Source organism: Felis catus, chromosome D4 (assembly GCF_018350175.1).
Source record: "Felis catus isolate Fca126 chromosome D4, F.catus_Fca126_mat1.0, whole genome shotgun sequence".
NCBI lineage: Eukaryota > Metazoa > Chordata > Mammalia > Carnivora > Felidae > Felis > Felis catus.
The window spans coordinates 28457379-28480119 of NC_058380.1; the positions used below are offsets into that span (position 1 = coordinate 28457379).

General features: G+C 42.4%; 1 protein-coding gene and 1 pseudogene across 1 annotated transcript; one reads left to right on the forward strand and one right to left on the reverse strand.

The window, feature by feature from the left end:
* The first annotated feature begins 2356 nt into the window (after positions 1–2356).
* Positions 2357–3313, forward strand: LOC111559121 (annotated as a pseudogene).
* A 7428-nt stretch (positions 3314–10741) lies between these two features.
* LOC111559123 (procathepsin L-like) lies at positions 10742–14662 on the reverse strand. Its single transcript, XM_045042711.1, has 7 exons — positions 14537–14662; positions 14118–14237; positions 13883–14017; positions 13233–13457; positions 12373–12535; positions 11606–11723; positions 10742–11137 (listed from the first exon to the last, which is right to left on the reverse strand). Exons 1-7 carry the CDS (start codon positions 14660–14662, stop codon positions 11038–11040), a joined length of 987 nt encoding a protein of 328 aa, XP_044898646.1. The 3' UTR covers positions 10742–11037.
* Positions 14663–22741: the final 8079 nt, after the last annotated feature.

The following is a 22741-nucleotide window of genomic DNA, read 5'->3' on the forward strand; positions in this document are numbered from 1 at the left end:
TCACCATTACTATTCAACATAGTATTGGAAGTCTTAGCCTCAGCAATCAGACAACACAAAGGAAGAAATGGCATCCAAATCGGCGAGGAGGAAGTCAAACTTTCACTCTTTGCAGATGACATGATGCTCTGTATGGAAAACCCAAAAGATTCCATCAAAAAACTTCTAGAACTGATCCATGAATTCAGCAAAGTCACAGGATATAAAATCAATGCACAGAAATCAGTTGCATTTCTATACACCAATAATGAAGCAACAGAAAGAGAAATCAAAGAAATGATTCTATTTATGATTGCACCAAAAACCACATTATACCTAGGAATAAGCCTAACCAAAGACGTGAAAAATCTATACACTAAAAACTATAGAAAGTTTATAAAAGAAATTGAAGTAGACACAAAAACATGGAAAAATATTCCATGCTCTTGGATGGGAAGAACAAATATTTTTAAAATGTTGATACTACCCAAAGCAATCTACACATTCAATTCAATCCCTATCAAAATAACACCAGCATTCTTCACAGACCTAGAACAAGCAATCCCAAAATTTGTATGGAGCCAGAAAAAACCCCAAATAGCAAAGCAATCCTGAAAAAGAAAACCAAAGCAGGAGGCATCACAATCCCGGACTTCAAGATGTATTACAAATCTGTAAAGACAGAATGGTACCGGCACAAAAACAGACACTCAGATGAATGAAACAAAATAGAGAACCCAGAAATGGACTCACAAACATATGGCCAACTAATCTTTGACAAAGCAGGAAAGAATATCCAATGGAGTAAAGACAGTCTCTTCAGCAAATGGTGCTGGGAAAACTGGACAGAGACATGCAAAAAAAAAAAAAAAAAAAAAAAAGAAAGAAAGAACCTGGACCACTTTCTCACACCGCACACAAAAATAAACTCAAAATGGATGAAAGACCTAAATGTAAGACAGGAGGCCACCAAATTCCTGGAGGAGAAAGCAGGCAAAACCTCTTTGGCTTCAGCCACAGCAACTTCTTACTCAACACGTCTCCAGAGGCAAGGGAAACAAAACTAAAAATGAACTATTGGAACCTCATCAAAATAAAGAGCTTCTGCACAGAGAAGGAAACAATCAGCAAAACTAAAAGGCAGCTGACAGAATGGGAGAAGATATTTGCAAATGACATATCAGATAAAGGGTTAGTATCCAAAATCTACAAAGAACTTATCAAACTCAACACCCAAAAAACAAATAATCCAGTGAAGAAAACATGAACAGACACTTCTCCAAAGAAGACATCCAGATGGCCAACCGACACATGAAAAAAGGCTCAACATCGCTCATCATCAGGGAAATACAAATCAAAACCACAATGAGATATCACCTTACACCTGTCAGAATGGCTAACATTAACAACTCAGGCAACAACAGATGTTGGCGGGGATGCGGAGAAAGAGGATCTCTTTTGCATTGTTGGTGGCAATGCAAGCTGGTGCAGCCACTCTGGAAAACAGTATGGAGGTTTGTCAAAAAACTAAAAATACAACCACCCTACGGCCCAGCAATTGCACTACTAGGCATTTATCCACGGGATACAGGTATGCTTTTTTGAAGGGACACTTGCACCCCCATGTTTATAGCAGCACTATAAACAATAGCCAAAGTATGGAAAGAGCCCAAAATCCATCGATGGATGAATGGATAAAGAAAACGTGGTATATATATACAACGGAGTATTACTCAGCAATCAAAAAGAATGAAATCTTGCCATTTGCCACTACGTGGATGGAACTGGAGGGTATTATGCTAAGTGAAATTAATCAGTCAGAGAAAGACAAAAATCATATGACTTCACTCAGGACTTTAAGAGACAAAACAGATGAACATAAGGGAAGGGAAGCAAAAATAATACAAAAACGGAGAGGGGAACAAAACATAACAGACTCTTAAATATAGAGAACAAACAAGGATTGCTGGAGGAGACAGAAGGTGGGATGGGCTAAATGGGTAAGGGGCAATAGGAAGACACTTGTTGGGATGAGCAGTGGGTGGTATTCATAGGGAATGAGTCACTGGAACTAGCCTTGAAATCATTGTTGCACTATATATTAATTAACTTGGATGTAAATTAAAATATAAATAAATAAATAAATTTTCAAAAAAAGGATATAAAAAAAGAAATATAAATTTTCTGTGCTTTGTCTTTATCAGATTATTCAAGAAAACTGAGTCTTAATATTAAAAGAGCTAAAGTTTGTTCACTATTGTATAACCTGCAGCATTTGCCTTTAAAATCTTTTATTCTTGGCCCTCCTTTCCAGGTGTCATCATGAGAGTGACTTCTTTCTTAAACTCTGCATGGCAATCATTGATGCATCCCCATGATGCCCAGGGAAGACAAGGTGACCCGGAAGTCCAAGTACTTCCTTAAGATCATCCATCTTTTGGACGATCATCCTTCATTGTGGGAGCAGACAACGTGGGTTCCAGGAAGACGCAGTAGGCCCCCATGTGTTTGCATGGGAACGCTGTGGTGCTGCTGTGGCATGATCCCCATGATGTATGAGGTCATCTGAGGGCATCTGGAGAACAACCAGCTCTGGAGAAACCGTTGCCTCATATCTGGGTGCATGTGGGCTTTGTGCTCACCAAGGAGGACCTCACCGAGATCAGGGACATGCTTCTGGCTAAGGTGCCAGCTGCCGCCCGTGGTGGTGCCATAGCCCCATGTGAAGTCACTGTACTAGCCCAGAACACTTGTCTGGGGCTGAAGAAGACCTTCTTCTCCCAGGCTTTAGGCATCACCACTAAAATGTCCAGGGGCACCACTGAAATCCTGAGTGATGTGTGGCTGATTAAGACTGGAGACAAAGCGGGGGCCAGCGAGGCCACACAGCTGAATGTGCTGAGAAACTCCCCCTTCTCCTTTGGGATGATCACCAGCAGGTGTTTGACAATGGCAGCATCTACAACCGTGAAGTGCTTGACATCACAGAGGAAACTACATTCTCACTTCCTGGAGGGTGTCTGCAGTGTTGCCAGTGTCTGTCTGCAGATAGGTCACCTGATTGTTGCCTCACTGCCCCATCCTATCATCAATGGACACAAGCAGGTTCTGGCTTTGTCTGCATGGACTGGTTACAGCTTCCCACTTGCTGAAGCCATCACCACCACTGCTGTACCTGCTGCTGCCCTCAGCCCTGGCCAAAGCCGAAGCATAGGAAGAGTCAGATGAGTTGCATGAGGATATGGGATTTGTTGGTCTCTTGATTAATCACCGAAAAGCAACCAATTCAGCCCATTTTATTTGTGGAACAAGGGAATAAAGGCTCACTTCTCTTCAAAAAGGAATCTTTTATTGTCACTTGGGTTGAATAGTTAAATATTGTTGCATAATGATATGTGATCCTATTTAATCAAATGTTCAAATATTTTGATTTTTTGTAACACACACTTTCCAAAATCAAATTCTAAAATGAAGTATTTTGACCACAATGCAATTAAAATATTCCAGAGGATCCATGAAACATTTTCAAGAGATTTGGTCTTTTTATAAAAAGGAAGATATTAACACTAATTAGGCTTATTTCTTATGTTAAATTACATAGGAAGCAATGTCAAATAAGGGATATTAACACCCTTAGGTTACATTTATTTAGAAATATGTTAATAAAGTAAGTGTTTTAGAAATCATATGCAACTCTTAGAAACCTGATATGTCCTGAGATTTTACTGTCGTGTGTCAGAGAAATAACCAATTTCCTTGTCAGCAGCCTTGTCATGATCTCTCATCAGATCTTTAACCTTGGACATTTTAAATCTTTATCATTTATAGACAGTTAGACTTTTACTCAGACGCTTTTACAAAAGCTTCTGCAAATGTGTTTCACCTGCAATGATGCTGATGGGAAGAACTCTTTTCTATAGGCTTCTGAAAACCTTAAGATTGTGAAGCTGAACTGGGTTAAGAATTTCCAGAACGAATGGAAGATCTGGATTGAAGCAGAACAAGAATTAATGACATGAGACTGGATGAATAGAAGATGATTCTCATTTTTGCAAATTTTTTTGAAACATTGCTGATTTTTAAATGTTTTTTCCAGTATTAAGGAAACTATTTTAAGCTATGACTTACAGCTGTATGATAAAACATGCTTCTATGAAAAGACTGGGACACTTATCTTTTTGTCCCTACCAATCTGTCCAGAATTCAAAACCTTTCAGTGAGTATTCTCATATGTTCACGACAATAGGTTAATTTGCATAAGTTGAATAAGAATCTGCTATCCTTGTAACAGGACATATTTGGAAACACTGGTTACATCACCAAGACTTTGACAGAAATGTCATATTCAAGGGGGGACTTGCACAGACACAGATATGACCAGACTGCTTGAAGGAACTCAGGCAGACTTTATGGAGCCAGTAAAACCCATTGGAAAAACAGCCTGATACTTATATCTGGGTCTATAAGCAAGGCAGTCAGTTTTCATACATTGTGACAAGGAGACAACAAATTCATGATGAATTAACAGGATGAAGAAAACAGATGTTTGGGACTGTTAATTAGTAAGGAATCCTAAGAAACTTTTTCTCATAAGCTATGATTTACAGCAATTTCATCATCAGGCCAAGTTAAAAAAAAAAGCAACTATTACACTTTGCAAACAAATTGGTCTTAATTTGGCTGTCCTTGGTAAAAATGAGGGTGATTATAGAAAGAAACATTATGTTTCAATAACACACCATTGTGGATTTTACAGTCTAATAGAGTTCACTATGAACTGGACGAGATCCTAATTTCTTCTAGTTTCCTCTGAAGCCTGGCCACAAGTCTCCAAACTAATATTTTCCATTTTTTTTCTATCCTTTTGACTTGGAATCACTGGATACCCCAAACTCCCCTTTTCCTGAAGCCCTGCAAATGGAATATGAACAACTTGATGTAACCTTCTGAGAAATCACTGCAAAACTCATATGTAGACAATCTTCATGCCGGTTCCTCTGTGAGCCTCTCAGAAAGTCTGTCAGCCTGCCACTACCTACCTACCTTATCTGCCTAAAGATGCTTTAAGCCCAGCATCTAGAGATTCTTTCAACTGGCTATCCTTGGAACTCAGAAACTGGTTTATAACTGGATCCTTTTATTAACCATTATCTTTCTTGTATTGCCATAGAATTGCCTCTTATTTATTACCTGATTGTTTGAAGCAGAGGCCTCCCTCTAAGAAGATACCTGCATTGCCTCTTCCTGAAATGAATTTGACTGAATTGACTCACTGTCTGAACAAAGAGACTGGATTAAGGACATAAAACCATCTATCAGCTCAACTTTGTTCTGAATGACAAGTTTGCTGGGTAAAGGATTCTTATCTGCATATTTTTCCTGTTCATCACATTGAAAATTTCCTGCCATTCCCTTTTGTCCTGCCAAGTTTCAGTGGATAGGTTTGCTACTACCCTCATGTATCTACCCGTGTAGGTTAAGGGCATTTATCCCTAGCTGCTTTCAGAATTCTCTCCTTATCTTTGTATTTTGCCAGTTTCACTATATGTCATGTAGAAAATCAATCCAAGTTACGTCTGAAGGGAGTTCTCTGTGCCTCCTGAATTGTGATATTTGTTTCCTTCCCCAGATTGGGGAAGTTCTCAACTATGATTTGTTCTTAGCTTTGGCCCCTCTCTCTCTCTTCTTCTTCTTCTGGAACTCCTATGATACAGATATTGTTACATTTAACTGAATCACTTACTTCTCTAATTATCCCCTTGTGATTCAGAATGTTTTTATCTCTCTTTTTCTCAGCTTCATCTTTTTCCATAATTTTATCTTCTATTTCACCTATTCTTCCCCCTGCCTCTTCAATTCTCGCTGTCACCACCTCTAGTTTATTTTGTACCTCATTTACAGCATTTTTAAATTCATCATGACTATTTTTAAGTTCCTTGATCTCTGCAGCAATAGATTCTCTGCTGTCTTCTGTGCTTTATTCAAGCCCAGTGATTAATCTTATGACTATTATTCTAAATTCTTGTTCAGTTTTGATCAATTCTCTGTCATTTCCTCCTGGAATTTCTTTTGAGGAGAATTCTTCCGTTTCATCATTTTGGCTAGTTTTCTGTCCCTTATGTGTTTTAAATGCTCGTTATATGTCTTGCACCTGCAAGCTCTACTATATTAAAGAGGGATCATACGCTGTCCAAGGCCTGGCCCTTCAGGAGGTGTTCTTCGGAGAGTTACTTGCTCTCTGTTGTTGTTACTTTGATTACTTTATCTCCCTGCTTGTAGTAATGTTTCGGACCCTCCACCAGGTGTGCTTTGGTTTGTTCATTGAAGTAGTCCTGGAAAGGAAAACAAACAAACAAACAAACAAAAAAACAACAGAAAAGACACACACACACACACACACACACACACACATACACAAAACCAAAAGCAAAAAATCAGAAACACCAACTACAAGTAAACAATGGGGTGGAGGCAGTGCTGATGGAAGAGGCCTTATCCCATACAAAAAGAGAAATCACAGGGCTGGGGAAGAAGAAAAAATAAAACTTGACCAGGCAAAGAAACTATAGGCTTAATCCAGAGAGAGTGTAAGGAAAATAAAGAAGGAGGCGGGGAAAAAGAAAAGAAGGTAAAGTTGTCCAGACAGAGAAACTATTAGGCTTAATAGAGACAGAGAAACAAAAGTAAAGAAGGGGGTGGGGAAAAAGAAGAGAAAATAAACTTGATCAAAGAAACTATATGGCTTAATCCAGAGGGAGAGAAAGGAAAATAAGGAAGGAGGTATAGAACATGTATCAAGAGAACGGATTAAACATGTCTGCTTAAATAGGCCAAAAACCAGGGTAACCAGACTAGAGGAGGGAAGAGATAAGAACAAGAAAAGGAAGGAAGAATATATCTATATAATAAGAATTGTCCATGAACTAAACCAGGCAAGGCAAAAGCGCTGCTCTGGAGGAGGGGCTATCTCAGCTTCAATCCCACTCCAGTAGATAGGCAGTTGCCAGGCACGGAGGGGGGAGGTTTGATGTAGGCAGGTCCCGCCTCCACTGTGGGCATGATGTCTGTTCCCTGAAGCGCTCCTCCTATGGCCTGTCAGGTTGTCCAGGTGGGTCCCTGGAAGCAACTCTGCCTCTTTTCCTCCCGGACTCTTGGGGTTCAAGGTCCTTTAGCCTCAACATGGCTTTGTTGGAGAGGACAGAACTTCGGACCCCCCTACTTCTCTACCATGTTGGCCCCTCCCTTCAACCCCTCCCTTTTGAGGAACTGGGGCTTTGACCCACTGAGTTCCTCTGGGGGAGGGTCTTGCAGAGCAATGGCCAGGTGCCAGCCTGTCCACAGGAATGTTCAGGATACCACGCTGCTGCTGGTGCACAGAGACTGTGGCTGGGTGCCAGCCAGCCGCGGAAAAAGTTCGCGTGATCTTGTAGCAGCAGCAGTTCAGGGTTTATGGAAAATCACAACACACATCTAGCACCAGGCTTCCCCCTCAACATCTTTATGCCAGCACCAGCAAATGTGGTTGTTCTCCAGGGTCTACTGGGATCTTTGCCTGTGGGGAGGCTGCACAGCCTGTAACAAATGTCCTCCCCACAGGGGAACTGCCACTCTGTGTGGCCCATGGACCCCTCGGACCTCATTCTCTGCCCCTGGGGATTCGCCCTTCCCACCAGAGCCCCACCAAGTATCGAGCTGTGGAGCCTCAGACTGTGTGCTCCCCCCTGTTTATAGAGTCTTGATGGTGTTTAAACCCTCTCCTTTGTCCTTTCTCCCTTTTTTTGTTCAGTCCCTGCTGCTGTTTCCATTTTTCCACTTTCTTTCCAGCTGCTTATGGGGGAGGGGATGCTTTTCAGGTACTCTACCCCTGTCTCTGTCCTCTCTCCACAAGCAAAAACAGCTCCCTGCCCTCCACGGCTTCTCTCTCCCCCAGTTCACCTCTCCGTCCTGCGTACCTGCCAAGTTCTGGGGTTCAGGTTGTGTAGATTGTTGCATTAATGCTCAGATCAGTTTTCTAGGTGTGTGAGAGAGTTTAGTGGTGATCTGGCTGCATTTCAGCGATAAGAGACACAAAAAATACTTCCATACTGTTCTGCCATCTTGGTCCTTCTCAGTCATACTTTAATTTTGTTTCAGAAGACTTGAAGAATGAGCTGGTCTTCTAAGGCTAAATGAGGGGAAATTATTTCCTTCCAAGTTGTCAGTGGAAGAGCTGCCTTTTCTTTATATCTTCAGTTAAGGGTTTTCTTTTCTCCCAGTATATACACAATACACCAGTCTCCCATGTCTGGCACAGATCTAGCAGAAACCTGGCCCACCCGCCAGAAGCCAGCCAGGCATCCACTCGGACCACCCTGAGGACAGGTCAATGTTGAAGACAGCTTAACATTGAATGTGTGAATCTTCCGAGAGAGTTGCAGAGCAAGGAATTGTATTGACCAAAGACAGGCCACCTAAAAACGTAGACCAAATATCTGGGCTTACTTGGCTGGGTGACAAACCCAAGCTTCCTAGCTGCCGGAGCCAAATAAGAAGACTCTGAAATCGGCTATTTTGAAACGTGTGCTGCTCTCAAAGACTGACAGGACCACAAGAAAAATGGAGATGTATGAACATTAACACTATCAATTAACACTCCAGACTTTGAAAAGTACAGGTTTCAACCTCACCTTGTCTATAAACCACACTGCCTTTTTTTTGAGAGAGAGAGAAAGAGAGAGGGCCCAAGTGGATGAAGGGCAGAGACAGAGGGACAGAGAGAGGGAGGGAGGGAGGGAGGGAGAGGGAGAGAGACAGGAGCTCACCTGAAACCGGGCTGGAGCTTACCTGATATGTGACTCAGGCTCATCAACTATGAGGTCATGACCTGAGCTGAAGTCAGATACTTAAGGACTGGGCCACCCAGGTGCCCTTCTCCTTTATTTCATGTGTCAACAAAGCATGTGGGGTTCCCACCTAAATGGTCAGAACCATATGGACTTGGATACCTGGCTTTTCTGTCACTGTGCTTAGTGACAGCATTTGTTCATAAAATTGTGTCACACCCACATGCCTGTTGAGGAATCATAGAAAATTGGATGATACATCAGAATTCCAGGTTCTCTTCAGCATTAAAGATCTTATTCCCAAGTTTCAGAGATGGTGAATTAGAAAAGGCAATCCTAAATCTGTCTATGATAATGGAACAAGGAGGGTTCAATACCACTATGCATGCTTTGAAAATACTCCAGTCAGAAGGTAACAGCTTAGCCTCTGGGGGTCTCCAAAGTCATCATGTTCTAGATACCGTGACTGCTTAGCAGGGGGTGCTCGTGCAATCATCAGTGGAAAATGTTGCTTTTTATCTAACCCAAATGAGGCACATAATATCTAACTTAAATCTACTTTTAAAAAGGAATTAATATTTTCCATCAGATAAATGAAGCACATTTAATTGGTCAGATCTATTCCAGGATTGTGAGACTCATTTCATGAGGTATGGGGAAATGTGTTCTCTTCTATTGATTCATCCTCTTGCCTTCTTCTTTCCCAAATGTTTTGAGTATAAATGACACACGATGTTACCGTAGTTTCAGGTGTACAACATAGTAACTTGCCAACTGTATACATTATGCTGTGCTCACCACAGTGTAGCTACCCCCACCCTACATTGCTATTAAAATACTGTTGACTATATTCCCTATGCTGTGCCCTTGATTCCTGTGACTGATTCATTCCATACCTGGTATGAATGAATACCAGGTACCCCCCACCCTCGTTCACCTGTTCATTCATCCTTATGGTGATCTATGCTTTTCTTATTCTTTGTAGATTTCTTACTGCTCAATCCAAACTGGATTTCTCTCTCCACAGTCATCTGCTCAGCTATTTATTATATAAACTTTCAGGGGAGTTTCAGAGGAAGAAACTGTGAGGCCCCAGGGAAGCCACCCCAAAATGTGCCACCATGGCATATTGACTATCTTGAGTTGAAGCTACTTGGGATACAGCCGGTGCAAGAACACCCAGGCTGTCACATGCCCCTCTTGAAAGCAGGAAATGAGTGTCCCATATGAAAGGTCCCCTCCCTGTACTATGAGGTAAAGAGACATCCTTATCAGCAGAGATGGGGCTTCAAACCTGAAAAAGCTGTAGAAACAAATCTTGTTACTTTTTTACTCATCTACAACCTCAGCCCAGATTCCACTTAGAATTCCTGCAATTTAAAACTCCCACACACCTTTTCTCTTTTTCCTGTCAATTCCTCACAAATTATTGTCTTTGTCCAAAATATATAAGACTGCAAAAAAACAAAACAAAACAAAACAAAACAAAAAAACCTGTCTGCCTTGGCCATTTCTTTGGGCTTAAATTCATTAGTGGGCCTACCTGCCTATGTAATAAAACTTTGAGGGTTGCTTTTTTTTTTTTTTCCTCCTGTTAACCTGTCTCATGTCAATTAAATTCTTAAACCAGTTGGAAGAATTTTGGAGGAATAAGGATATTTCTTCCTCCCTACAAAACCATTGCATTTTTACTACAAAGAAGTTTATGTATCAAAAACAGAGCACACCTCAACATATGAAAGTAAATTTTATTTTAAAAGGTAAAACTTTCATGCAACTTTTAAACATGAACATTCAGGGCCACCTGGGTGTCTCAGTTCACTGAGTGTCTGACCTCAGTTCAGGTCATGATCTGATGATTTGTGGGTTCAAGACCCACATTGGGCTCTGGGATGACAGCTCAGAGCCCGAAACCTGCTTGAGATTCTGTGTCTCCCTCTCTGGTCTCCCCCACTCACACCCTGTCTGCCTGTCTCTCTTTCAAGAATAAATTTAAAAAAATTAAAACATGAGCATTCAAAAGTTATTAAGCAACTTAATCACACACTGTTGATTAGAGCAGGGATTAAAGAAGTAGTTTCGTCACCAGCGTAAACACTAACAGAATTCGTCACAACTTGGATCTCCAAGTGATTCAAGTGTTTTACCCCACAAAATAAGATGTGATCAACTTTAGAATAAAATACATTTCCTGGATATTCTGTTATCAGTCAAGGCCTTCTTCATCATCATCATCTCACACGATAGGAAAGCTGGCCCTGGTGGCGATTCCACAGTTGTTATTCCGTTCTCTGGCCATTTTTATGTAGCCACCCATGCCCCAGTCAGTGCCCCAGCTGAAAGAAGACAGGGTTTTCCAACTATTACAAACAACTGAAAACATACATCTTTTGAACAATAGCATCCAGTATTGAGCAGTGCACCAGAGGCCAGGACAGATTCAGGAAGAATTAGGAGAGGCCGTTCTTGTTCATGGTTGAGTTCTAACCCAGCACAGACATTTCACAAAACTGCAGTGTGAACAGGAAAAGGAAACCCTTGGGACCTGGGTGTGATATAGAATATTGAAAAACTTCCAATTTAGAAATACAGTGGTACCAAAACTATATCAGGACCCTAGCAAGCCTGAGACAGTATCTTAATGTTGTCATCATATGACTATGTCTGTGCTCCCCCCTAGATGGGGTAAATGCTGCTGGGATTTCAGAAGTGTGCTCAAGGGTTGGGGGACCTGCGTCCAAACACTGGTTCCAAAAAACATTCCCTTTTCAAATTCAAAAGTACGTATTCCTGGATTTTCATACCTGTTCTTGACAAACCAATATTTTTGGTTATCGGATTCTTTTCCTTGAAAGCCATAGCCAACCACCAGAACACCGTGATTCAGGTCTTCACTGCTGCACTTTGGATCATAATAAATGCCTGGGGAGTAATATTCAATGCTGAGTGAGGATTCCCACGTGACATGTGATAGTAACCCAGCCTATCAACCACAGTAGGGGAGGCATTTCAAAATTCAGTTGTGATATTGGTATGAATTCAGATGAGATTTAAAAGTCAGATATTTTTGTTTAGCGGGAAGGGGTGGGGATTTGGGCCCTCATCTCACTCCAGGAGAAATACTGTCACAATCCCTTTTGAAAATAATAGTCAAGGGGCATTAAAAAAAATCACCCGCCAAAACCTTATTATTCTACTTGTAGGATATCAACCTAGGGAAACAGCAGAGAACATAAAATTACTTGAGCCAAGAGCTACTTTCCACTGTTAATTTCAGTATCAAAATTCTTTAAAAGTTATCAAGGTCTAACATTTGGAAAAAAGTAAAGTAAGCTCTACTAATTAAATTATGTTGTCATTTAAATATATTTATTATATACTTACACTCGTGGGGATTTGGGCCAAGTAAAGGCAAATGGAAACAGCAGACATAAATATTACATGTACAGAATGAACAACTATATTAAATCCACACACCCCAAAATTATACATTGAATTCTACATACCAAAGTGTCATTCTTGCTGTTTCTTAAGGTGGTTTTCCAATTTTTCTATATCAACAAATGCTTACCTCCTTTATAGAAGCGGAAGGTATCCAAGCTTGCATCTATAGCAGCAGAAATGGATCCCATGTTTTTCATTGCCACCAATAGGGCCTCCTCCCGCCGAGGAATTGTCTGAAAGGCAGTGACATTGGCAGCAGAATACTCAGGCCTGTATTTGCAGGGTCCATCCTTTGAATGGTAAAGGAAAAGAAACTTGATTATGACCATCCACTTCCTGGGGAACATGACTTCAAGGCAGCTTACAGGTAAAAGATTTCCAAGTCAAGTTTGTTGTGAAGCAACCCAGGAGGTGAAAGGCTATTTATTGTCTTAAAATTAAAAAACTAACTGGTGGCTCAGTAGGTTAAGCATACAACTCTTGATTTTTGCTCAGGTCATGATCTCACAGTCATAGGATCGAGACCTGTGTTGGGCTCTGTACGGAGCATGGAGCCTGCTTGTGATTCTCTCTCTCTCCCTCTCTCTCTCTCTCTGGACCCCTTCCACTCTCATGCTCTCCCTCTCTTTCTCTCTTTAAAAATTAATAAAAAAACCTTTTTTAAAAAAAGCAAAACTAACTGGTGTGGATTCAATGAAACACTCATGGTCTACCTGTCCATAAGAAGTCTTTCACTCTGGGGAAATCCGTACCTTGTGTAAAAGGTATGCATATCTCCATGTAATGTAGAAATAAAAACAGCTATGTGGTAACCATCTAAGCAGAGAACTATGCCAGGCTAATACCGTTTAATGACAGTCTTGACAGACTGCAGATAGAGAGTCTACAATTGGAAATGTGAATGTTAAACATGGTGTCTGTTTTCTTCAAAAGCATTCAACTCCAAGGACAGAGCTGGAATGGTGACAAGTGAGGAGCTCTACTCACTCTTGCAACATATGGATAGGATTCTTCTGTGTCCAGACCTCTGTTGTTCCTAACATACTGGAAGGCATTACTCATTAGACCACCATTGCAGCCCTCATTGCCTTCAGCCTGAGAGCAGTCCAGGAGGTTCTGCACACTCAAGGAAACACGTTTGCCGTATTTCCGGAATATCTGTCCTTCGATGGCACCAGCTGCACTAAAAGCCCAGCCAGAAGCACACCGACCCTGAAAACAAATTATAAAGGTCTCAGTCTACAAAACCAATAGCAAGAGTGAAAACAGTCCATCTATACGAAAACTTTAAAACATAGCAACGGCAGGGTGCCTGGGTGGCTCATGGTTAAGCGTCGGACTTCAGGCTCAGGTCATGATCTCAAGGCTTGTGGTCTACCTTCATCTACTCTGCATCAGGCTCTGTGATGACAGCTCAGAGCCTGGAGCCTGCTTTGGATTCTGTGTCTCCCTCTCTCTTTGCCCCTCCCCAACTCGTTCACTCTTTCTTTCTCTCAAAAATAAATGAACATTAAACAAAATAAATAAATATAGCTACAATATATTTTTCCACAGCAGGAAACCATAGCAGGGAGCCACTTTCTTTTTGGCTTTCCTCTTGGAGAGAGACCTGATGAGTAGTCATCCTTGATACTCACAAGACTAATATCAGGTGTCTGTCTCCTATTCATAGGTAAGGAGATACCAGCAGGGAAAGGGACTTTAAACACTGTCCCATTCTCATTCTTCTGGATTTTAAGACCAATCATCATGTGCCTGAATTCTTCATTGGTCTTCAGGGAAAAGAAAGTAGAATATTGACAAGCATGAGATTTTGGGGGGAAAGTACTGAGATAAACAACAAAACTTTCAGCAAATCCGTGCCATACTCACCATGTCACCAAAGCCATTCATTGCCATCAAGAAGCTATGTTTCCCTTGAAGGTATTCCCTATTGTGCTGCATAATCATTTTCATATTCTTCTGCCACACGGCTCTTCTGCATTCTTCAACCTACAGGCAAACATATAACATATCATTTTTATTTGTATTTAAAACCTACTGACCTGCACCAAGTGGATGTGCTCACAGAGAGGAGGAGAAACCACACCCATGGATGGTCTTATGCTTCTGGGAGCTGTTCTCCAGCAACTACACAGCAGGACATATGTCCACACTATGCACACTCATGGTGCTGTGCTTACTGCTTTGGTAAGAGTGGTCTCAAGATGCTACTCTGTGCTACAAACTCCCACCAGCACGGGCATTCTCTGTGAGTCCCCTAGATAGTTTAGATTTTAGATGTTACCAACCACACCATATTGTTTTCCATGTGTCTCCTTCCACCGGATCCACTGTGCATCTAAACTTTGATCAAGCTCTATAGTAGCTGAAACTATTCCCAAGCAAAGTGCAGTCAGGAAGTCAAAAGGATGCATGTTTCAAAACCTAGGAAGCAAAAAAAAAAAAAAATGAGAATCTGATTAGACTGATCTGTCTAAAAATCCATCCTCCTTTCTTCTAGATGTTAGAGCCACTATGGTGGAGTAAAAACATTGAATTTATCCTCCCAAGTACTTACAGAAGGATAACACTGCTCACCTGATCACGCAGCTGTGCAGATGCTCTCGGCAGGTGTAGCCCCAGGGCTTTCTGGTGCTGGGCAGTGACTCTGAGGCCACCCACTTAAATCCCTGGGGTTTGGCCTGATTGGCCCTATCCATATGGCCCAGTACACTGTAATCTTCTGGATCTGCTTTTGTTTCCCAAGCTGATGACTTCTATTCTGATGTTTTCTTGATGATAATTGCTTGTTCTTTACAGAAGAAAAACTTGTTGACAATGGTCTGGGCTCACTTTCCTGTCAAATGGTCCTTAACTGGTTTGACTAAAACAATAGAGCAGTCACAGTGGTCCAGCTAAGGGTCCAAAAGAAAAAGCTCATGCTTATTCAACAAAGAAAATAATGTTAAACTTCCATTTAGTTGATGCCATTATAAGATATGAAAAAAGTGTGTATTGAAGGCACACTGAAATATATTTACTGGTGATTTAGTGATCTGTGTCCCTGCATGTCAAATCTGAGGACAAGGAGCTGGGAGGAGCTTGGGACTCCCCTCATTTCATTCTCAGAGGCTACATATCAAAGATTCAAAGCCACTGGTGGAATGGCACCCGGGTGACCGTCATTCCATAGGCAGGGGACAGAGGAACTATTGGGATCTCTAGCCTGTGACCTGAGAACCCCTTTCTTCTGTTTCTCATTCTTTCCTGATTGCCTTTCCACTGGAAGGTTACATGCTTGGGCCTGTCTCAGGGGGAATCCAGGTGTGCTTTCCATTTTCTAGCATCCCCTAAAGTACTCTGTAGAGCTCTGGCCCTACTTGGGGAACGTGGAAGCATTCACTGGGTTGCATTGGACTCTGGGAAAATAAGCTTCAGCAACTGGAAGGCTGAGCGATTAACACATCAAAAGGAGAAAAGCCATAGGATTATTTTAATAGATGCTTTTTAAAAATAAAAAGAAACATGCTATTTCAAATCAGTGGGAAGAGAATGGTCGATAAACAGCTAGTCATCCAGGAAAAATTAGAAGCAGATCCACAAAACGTATTACTGATGGATTCCAGAATTCAACATAAAAAAACAAAAGTATGAAAGTATTAAAAACATAAAAGAAAATGTATTTATGACCTTACACGGGACCAAAGACACTAAGCACAAAGTGTAAAGAAAAGATAGATGTGATTACGTCAAAATGGGAATTACACCCCACGAACAAAGTTAAAAGACACTCCACAGCACAGGAGAAAAATGTTTGTAACATGTAACACAAAGCGCACATCAAAGATCATACCTATTAAGAGGGAAAAGATACATCACTTCAGAGAGATAAACTAAGGATATAAGACTACAGTTTGTGAAGAGAAAATACAAATAGTAGATGAAACCATGGGAGACGGTGAGCGTTCCTGAGGATCAGGAAATGAGAAGAACATGGCCCATCCGTTCTCACTTAGCAAATGCACAATAAACAGCCGCGACTGATCCTTTCAGATGTCCTCAGGTGCTGGGACACGGCCCTCTTCTGCCTGCTGGAGAGACAGATCACAGGACGGCCACGGGACGGCAACGTGGCAGCTCTGTGGACGTTGAGAAGTTTAGATAAGCAGGCCCTCTGACCTGCGGGTCAACAGGAAAACCTAGATGAGCCTTTCTAAAGTTACATATTGTCTGTAAGAGCAAAAATATGGGAAGGATCGAAGTGTCCAGCAGTAGGGAGATGGTTGACTGTGGAAGCTCTTCAGTGGTTTGAGAAAGTTGGGAATTGCTTAGAAACCCGCTCCAGCTTTTATGAGCTTGGAAATCAATCCCTTACCTGGTTCAAGGGACATCACAATAGACGAATGTGAAAAGAAATATATTGGTGCCATGCTAAGTAAGGCCTTTTACTTCCACCTATCCTGATGACAATTAACACCGTCTTGACTCTCTAGTCACTTCCTGTAATGAAACTAACCACTTTCTATAATAATAATAATAATAATAATTGCAAAGAAGGGAAAAAGGCATGAGAAAGATATGCTAGGAGATGGTGGGTGGGTCTATAAGGTGGGTCCGTGTATCAGTCTGAGGTCCCCAGAGAAACAGAACAGAGTTTAAGCCCTCCACCCCACGTAAACACACACACACACACACACACACACACACACACACTGTGTCACAGTCTAGATGCAGCATTCCTTCTTCCGCAGAAACCTCAGTTTTGTTCCTAAGACATTCTACTATTCGCTGAGGCTGCAGGGGTTTGGGACACACTCCCCCAAAGTAAGCGACTGTGGCATATTGGTTGTTTTGAGCTGCAGGCACTTGAGAAGCAGCAGATGCAGGAAGGGCTCTCTAACATCCCCTTTCCAGAAGCAGGTCATAAAATTTCCCTGAGAAAGGTGTTCTCCCTTGAGAAAGGATCCAGCAAGAGAGCATCCTGACCAACGGAGGCTGGGAGTCAATACCGAACGCATCTATGCAAACAATTCCTAAATAATCCTGTTCTTCCACTAGTTTTGTCCCCTGCCCCCCACAGTATCTCCTTGTCACTCCCCACAACTTACTGTGCTTTGTCTTGTCATTTCTTTACAAATTTATCAAGACTTCCTCTAAAGTTATAGAAGCTTCCAGCTGTGGTCACTCCTTGGGGTATTTAATTCGATTGTGAAGGCCCCCATGTCAATATAAAAATTTAATACACTTGGATGCTTCCTCTGATGAATTTGCCTTAAGTTAGTTTAATCTCATGTTAGACCAGAGATCTTTTTTTTAAATTGTTTTTTTGACGTTTATTTTTGAGACAGAGAGAGACAAAGCATGAGTGGGGGAGGGTCAGAGAGAGGGAGACACAGAATCTGAAACAGGCTCCAGGCTCTGAGCTGTCAGCACAGAGCCCGACGCGGGGCTCGAACTCACGGACCGCGAGATCATGACCTGAGCCGAAGTCGGCCGCTTAACTGACTGAGCCACCCAGGCGCCCCAAGACCAGAGATCTTAAGAGCACAGGAAAACATTTTTCAGCCATGTGTGCTCAGGTGTGTGTTCTGCGTCCTCGCTGGGAACTCGTTCCCCAAGCCCCAGTCTCCTCCACCTGACTTATGTGGATTCCTGTTGCAGAGGGGAACTGTTCTAAGGTCACTGCCCCATGCAGTGGGGTCACTGCACCCTAGAGGTTCAGTGAGCACTTGAATCAGAGGAATCCAAGCAGTCTGGGCAATAATCCAACATGGACTGTGCCAAATGGTGTTACTATAAAGGTCAGGCTTGGTGCCAACAATCACCTGTACAGGAAGAGATCCCGCCCCAACCACACAGGGCTTGGGTTGAATGCAGGTGAAATGTGGGCCCCACGGCCCCCTCCTCCAAGCACATTGTAGTAGTCTACACAGCACACAAGCGTTTGCAGGGACTGGACAGGAAGTATGCTGTTGCAGGGAAGATGCACAGCCCTCTGCACCCCTGCTTGCTCAGAGCTCATGATCTAGACAGGTGGGCAGCAGAAGATCCCTGCTGGCTGGTCACACTCATAGGACAGCACCAGGGAGCTGGACCCCAGGAGGTCAGCACTGTCCTCCTGAGACCACAGACCACCATCTTACCCAATGTGTTCCTTGCTCTTTTTCCAGGACAGAGTGAGACAGCTTGCCACGCTCGCCTGCTCACTGGGAAGCAAGGTGAATCACTTTTTACTGTGGTGAAATATGCACAACAAAATTGACCCTTTTAACCGTTTTAATTTAGTGCAGTCACACTGTTGCAACCCTTACCACTATCCATCTCCAGAACGTTCCTCATCTCACATTGAACTCTGTCCCCATGAAACCCTAACACCCCTCTCCCCTCTCCTCTCAGCCCCTCAATTTCGACTGTGATAGGGATAATATTTTTGGAAGGTTTATGTTCATTTTTGATTCACATTCGTATATGTAACACACCCTTGATTCACCAGAAGCATCCATTGCCTTGGGAAGTGTAGTAAAGGAGACATGAAAATAAAAGTCAAATGTTCAGGATTTAACTTGCAAAACCAGAGTTTTGAGCTCCTGGCTTTCAATAATAAGCCAGGCTTTATAGATAGATACACTGTCCTTCCAAATGCCAGACGCTCAGGAGAAGCTGGGTGGCACTGAGGACCTCCGACTCACAATCACCTTGTCTTCCACTGTGCACGTCTTCAAGAGACAAAGGAATCCACAAGCAGCACCATAACTAGTTGTCTTAGAAATGTTTACATGGCTATCGTGGATGAGGATTCCAGGCTTCTCTGTCACGTGGAAGGAAGGACAGGGATGGGAAGTTCAGGTGGGAACATGAACCCTCTTATGAAGTAAAACCTGCTCTTCCCATTCTCCATCCCAGAGTCTATGGAATAGAGATGCACTGACCCTTGTGTTTCATGACAGGCCGTGGTCTGACATGTGCATGACTCCAGGTTTCCTACTAACACTGAGATCCGTGAGCGCATTTCAAGAGCAGCCAGAATCACTGGTCTTCCCAAAGTGAGGCCCTGCCTGCGGAAAACGGGATGAGTTTTATAGTGTCAGGGGACAGGATCCACGTGGCCACAAAATATTTCATGGGCAGGGCCTGTGGGGCTTTCCCTGCATTTCTATGCACAGCACAGAACAAATGCTTCTAGACAAGCCAAACAGCAATAAACCTGAAAGCCACACTGCCCACAGCAATGTGGTCACTAGTCTTGTGAAATGGAGAAGAAATAGGACCATAGGATGCTTTTGTTCTAAGATTAAATTATTCAATTAAAAAATGTCCAGGGGCAGCTGGGTGGTTCAGTCAGTTAAGCATGTGACTTCTGTTCAGGTCATGATCTCGCAGTTTGTGAGTTTGAGCCACAAGCTGAGCTGACAGCTCAGATCCTGGAGCCTGCTTCAGATTCTGTGTCTGCCTCTCTCTCTGCCCCTCCCCTGCTCGCACTCTGTCTCTCAAAAAATAAATAAATGTTAAAAATTAAAAAAAAAAAGAACAAAGAAAAAATGTCCACAATTCTGAGGCTCTGACTCTCCTAGATTTCAGATTTCTTTGTTTTAAATGCTTGTTTTCTTTCTTTCTGTTTCTCTTGGTAGCCAATACAATGTTTTAAAACTATTTTACCATGACTGGTGATTGCGCTGGGAAGCTGTTGATGTTTCTAAGTGATCTTACTCTGTGTAACAGAGTGTCAGTCTCCATGTTCTTCGTGAAATTCACACAGTGTGGGAACCTCCGGCACACAGTAGGGCTGCCCAGGTTCTGGAGTCAGCAAATGAAAAGCTCATCTATGTTAAAAACAGTCTCAAACTACTTTGGGAACAGAGGTAGTAAAGCTTATTCTTATTTATTTTCAGAATAGCGTTTTGCCAAAATGATAAATGGAAACGAACCATGTTGGAAGTCCACGTTTGTCCAGTTTGTGGGGCATAAGTTAGATGTCACCAGGAGAAACAATCAGGTAAGGCCACAAATCAGAACATTCTACAGGATAACCAGTTTTGCATGTTGGCCCTGGAGCTGGGTGATCTCTACATGATGGGTCTTTTGTGGTGTTCTTGCTATATACAGTCCTTGTTAACTGATAAGGTCCCCCAGTCAGGGGGAGCCTTTCCCAATGGGAGGCCAGGCAGGGCCCCAGCTGGACAGCAGGCTCCCAGGCGCAGAGATGTGAGGAGGCTGGAGAAGTGGGGACCTGGGCCAGGTGGCAGGGAGCCTCACAGGGAGAAAAGCCCAGAGTGCTGGTGAGGCTGTGTCCCCAGTGAAGGGAGCCCACAGAGGAATTCAGCCCCTCAGACCAGACTGAGAATGATGCAGACCCCCAGAGACTGGCTAATATTGTTGCAATTCAATGAGCATTCAAATGAGTCAGCAAATGAGAAAACTCCACATGTCTGAAGATTCTAAAACTTACGTTTCAATAAAAAATATCTAACTTGATAGAGGTTTTCCAGATTTGGAAAAAACTCTTAAAACTGCATCCATAATGAGTTTTGAAGCTGAAGGTTTTCTAAACTACTAATAACTATAATATTGACCAACATTTTTGTTTCTCATGATGGTAGGAAGATTGAATTTTCTTTCCATTCATGCTAAAACGTGATATAAAATCTGTTATATTTAGTAAAACAATGTTGTAAAAAAATATTATAAGGTATGGCAAAAATTCATTAATAAATTCATATTTTTCTAGGAAAAGTTCTCAGCGTGCTCTTTCAGTCCCTGGAATGTGGAAAATGGACATTCATGGATAAATCAGTGAGTCTCAAGGCTCTTGCCCAGGAGATCAAGTTTTTAGGGCTAGAAAATCCTTTACGTCATTAAAAAACATACACACATACACACATAATAACACAAACTTACATATATATGTATACATACACATGTATGTGTGTATATATGTATATATACATATATATACATGTGTATGTATACATATATATACACACATACACTTACACATAGGCACACATATAGTTACATACATTCATTCATTTGTGCACATATATACATATGCACACACATACACATGCGCACATATGCATACACACTTTCACAGTATCTAAATATATACGCACACTCATAACACACACATGCTCATACACAATATTATACTTTAAATACTTAGCACAGGAGAATAACTGGCCCCCAAGTGTGGGCAGACAGCCTGACAATTATTCTGAATTATAATAATTAAATATAAAATTCTATTTAAAATCTTAAACCCTTTGTTTCAGGTCACAGAGAGAATGGCTTAATCAAACCCTCTGAAAGTCTCTTTAGTTGTAAATTCCATGATTTCAGGGGGACAAGGCACATCATCCTCCCCAGAGCTGGCCTCAGTCCCCTCTCTGTGCCCCTGACAGGAGCCCCGCAGGGTAGAGTCATAGCATCTGGCACCCGGCCAGGCCCCCTCACCAAACATCAGCCCCAAGAGGGAGGGCACATCACAGTCCCACCTCGGGGGAACCTCTGCTGTAGAAACCTGTGCAACTTCTTTCCTGCCCCTCCTCCCCATGCCCACACTCTTCTTCATTCTTTAGGAGCAAAGACTTGGCCCTGTGAGCAATAGTCACAACCAGCAAGCATCTGAGGATGGGGTTCTAGAATATTAGCAGCATTATCCTGAGCCATTTCTCGCTCCGGTCACACACATTTCCAGAGGTGCCCATGGAATCTCCTTAAAATCCCCTTCCAGGGTCTCCTCCCTGGCCCTCCCTCCTCCAGGGTATTCAGTGGGGACCTGCGCTCCCACCCCTGTCCTGGCCTGTGTCTGGAAGCCACTGAGTTCCAGGCTGAGGGGGCTGAGGCCCCAGCCTGTCAGCAACACATGACCTTTGGTTGCGAAGATGAAGTCTGATCTTACTCTCAGGTGGCCATCCAAAATACAGCTCCAATCCCTGGAAATAACACCCAGAAACAATTTTTCAGGCACTGTTGACTTGACCCTGGTGACCTCCCTGGATAAGCAGGCACATGAGTGAACCTGACTCTGTGCCTTCTTGTGAGCCTGGGGCTGGCACTCACCATAGCTGCTCAGCCATGGTCTCTAGACAATGAATCTGATAACTGCCCACCTAATAAACAGTTTGGCTCAAGTCCTCAAGAATCAAAAGCCTGGACAAGACTATGATTCAAACTGGGGGGAAAAATGGAAAAACAAAGAGAAAAAAGTCAAACAAAATTTTTAATTCTTCCTCCTCTGATACCACTTTAGATGTTTCCCTAAAGTAACACATCTCAAATTCTTGCAAAGTGCATTGGATCATGTTTTCTCTCTCAGCCCTTTTTGGGAGCCCAGCTTCTCTGCATACTCTAAACACAGTGGGCAATTTTGCACACTCCTCTGCAAGCTTTTCTCTTACCTGGTTATTTTTAACTTTCAGCTTGATGGGTCTTTTTACTTTGTTTTTAAGAAATTGTGGTAAGAGAGACAAACCTCAAAATTGGTCGTTTTAGCACATTTACCTGCGGGATGCAGG

Excerpts from the sequence above, each read along its gene's own strand:
- LOC111559123 (XM_045042711.1), bottom strand. The coding sequence starts at position 14,662 with ATGCATCCTTTTGACTTCCTGACTGCACTTTGCTTGGGAATAGTTTCA. Across the intron at positions 14,238-14,536 it reads ATGGAAAACAATATGGTGTG|GTTGAAGAATGCAGAAGAGC; the intron begins GTTGGTAACATC and ends GTTTGCCTGTAG. Across the intron at positions 11,138-11,605 it reads TATTGGTTTGTCAAGAACAG|CTGGGGCACTGACTGGGGCA; the intron begins GTATGAAAATCC and ends GTCTTCTTTCAG.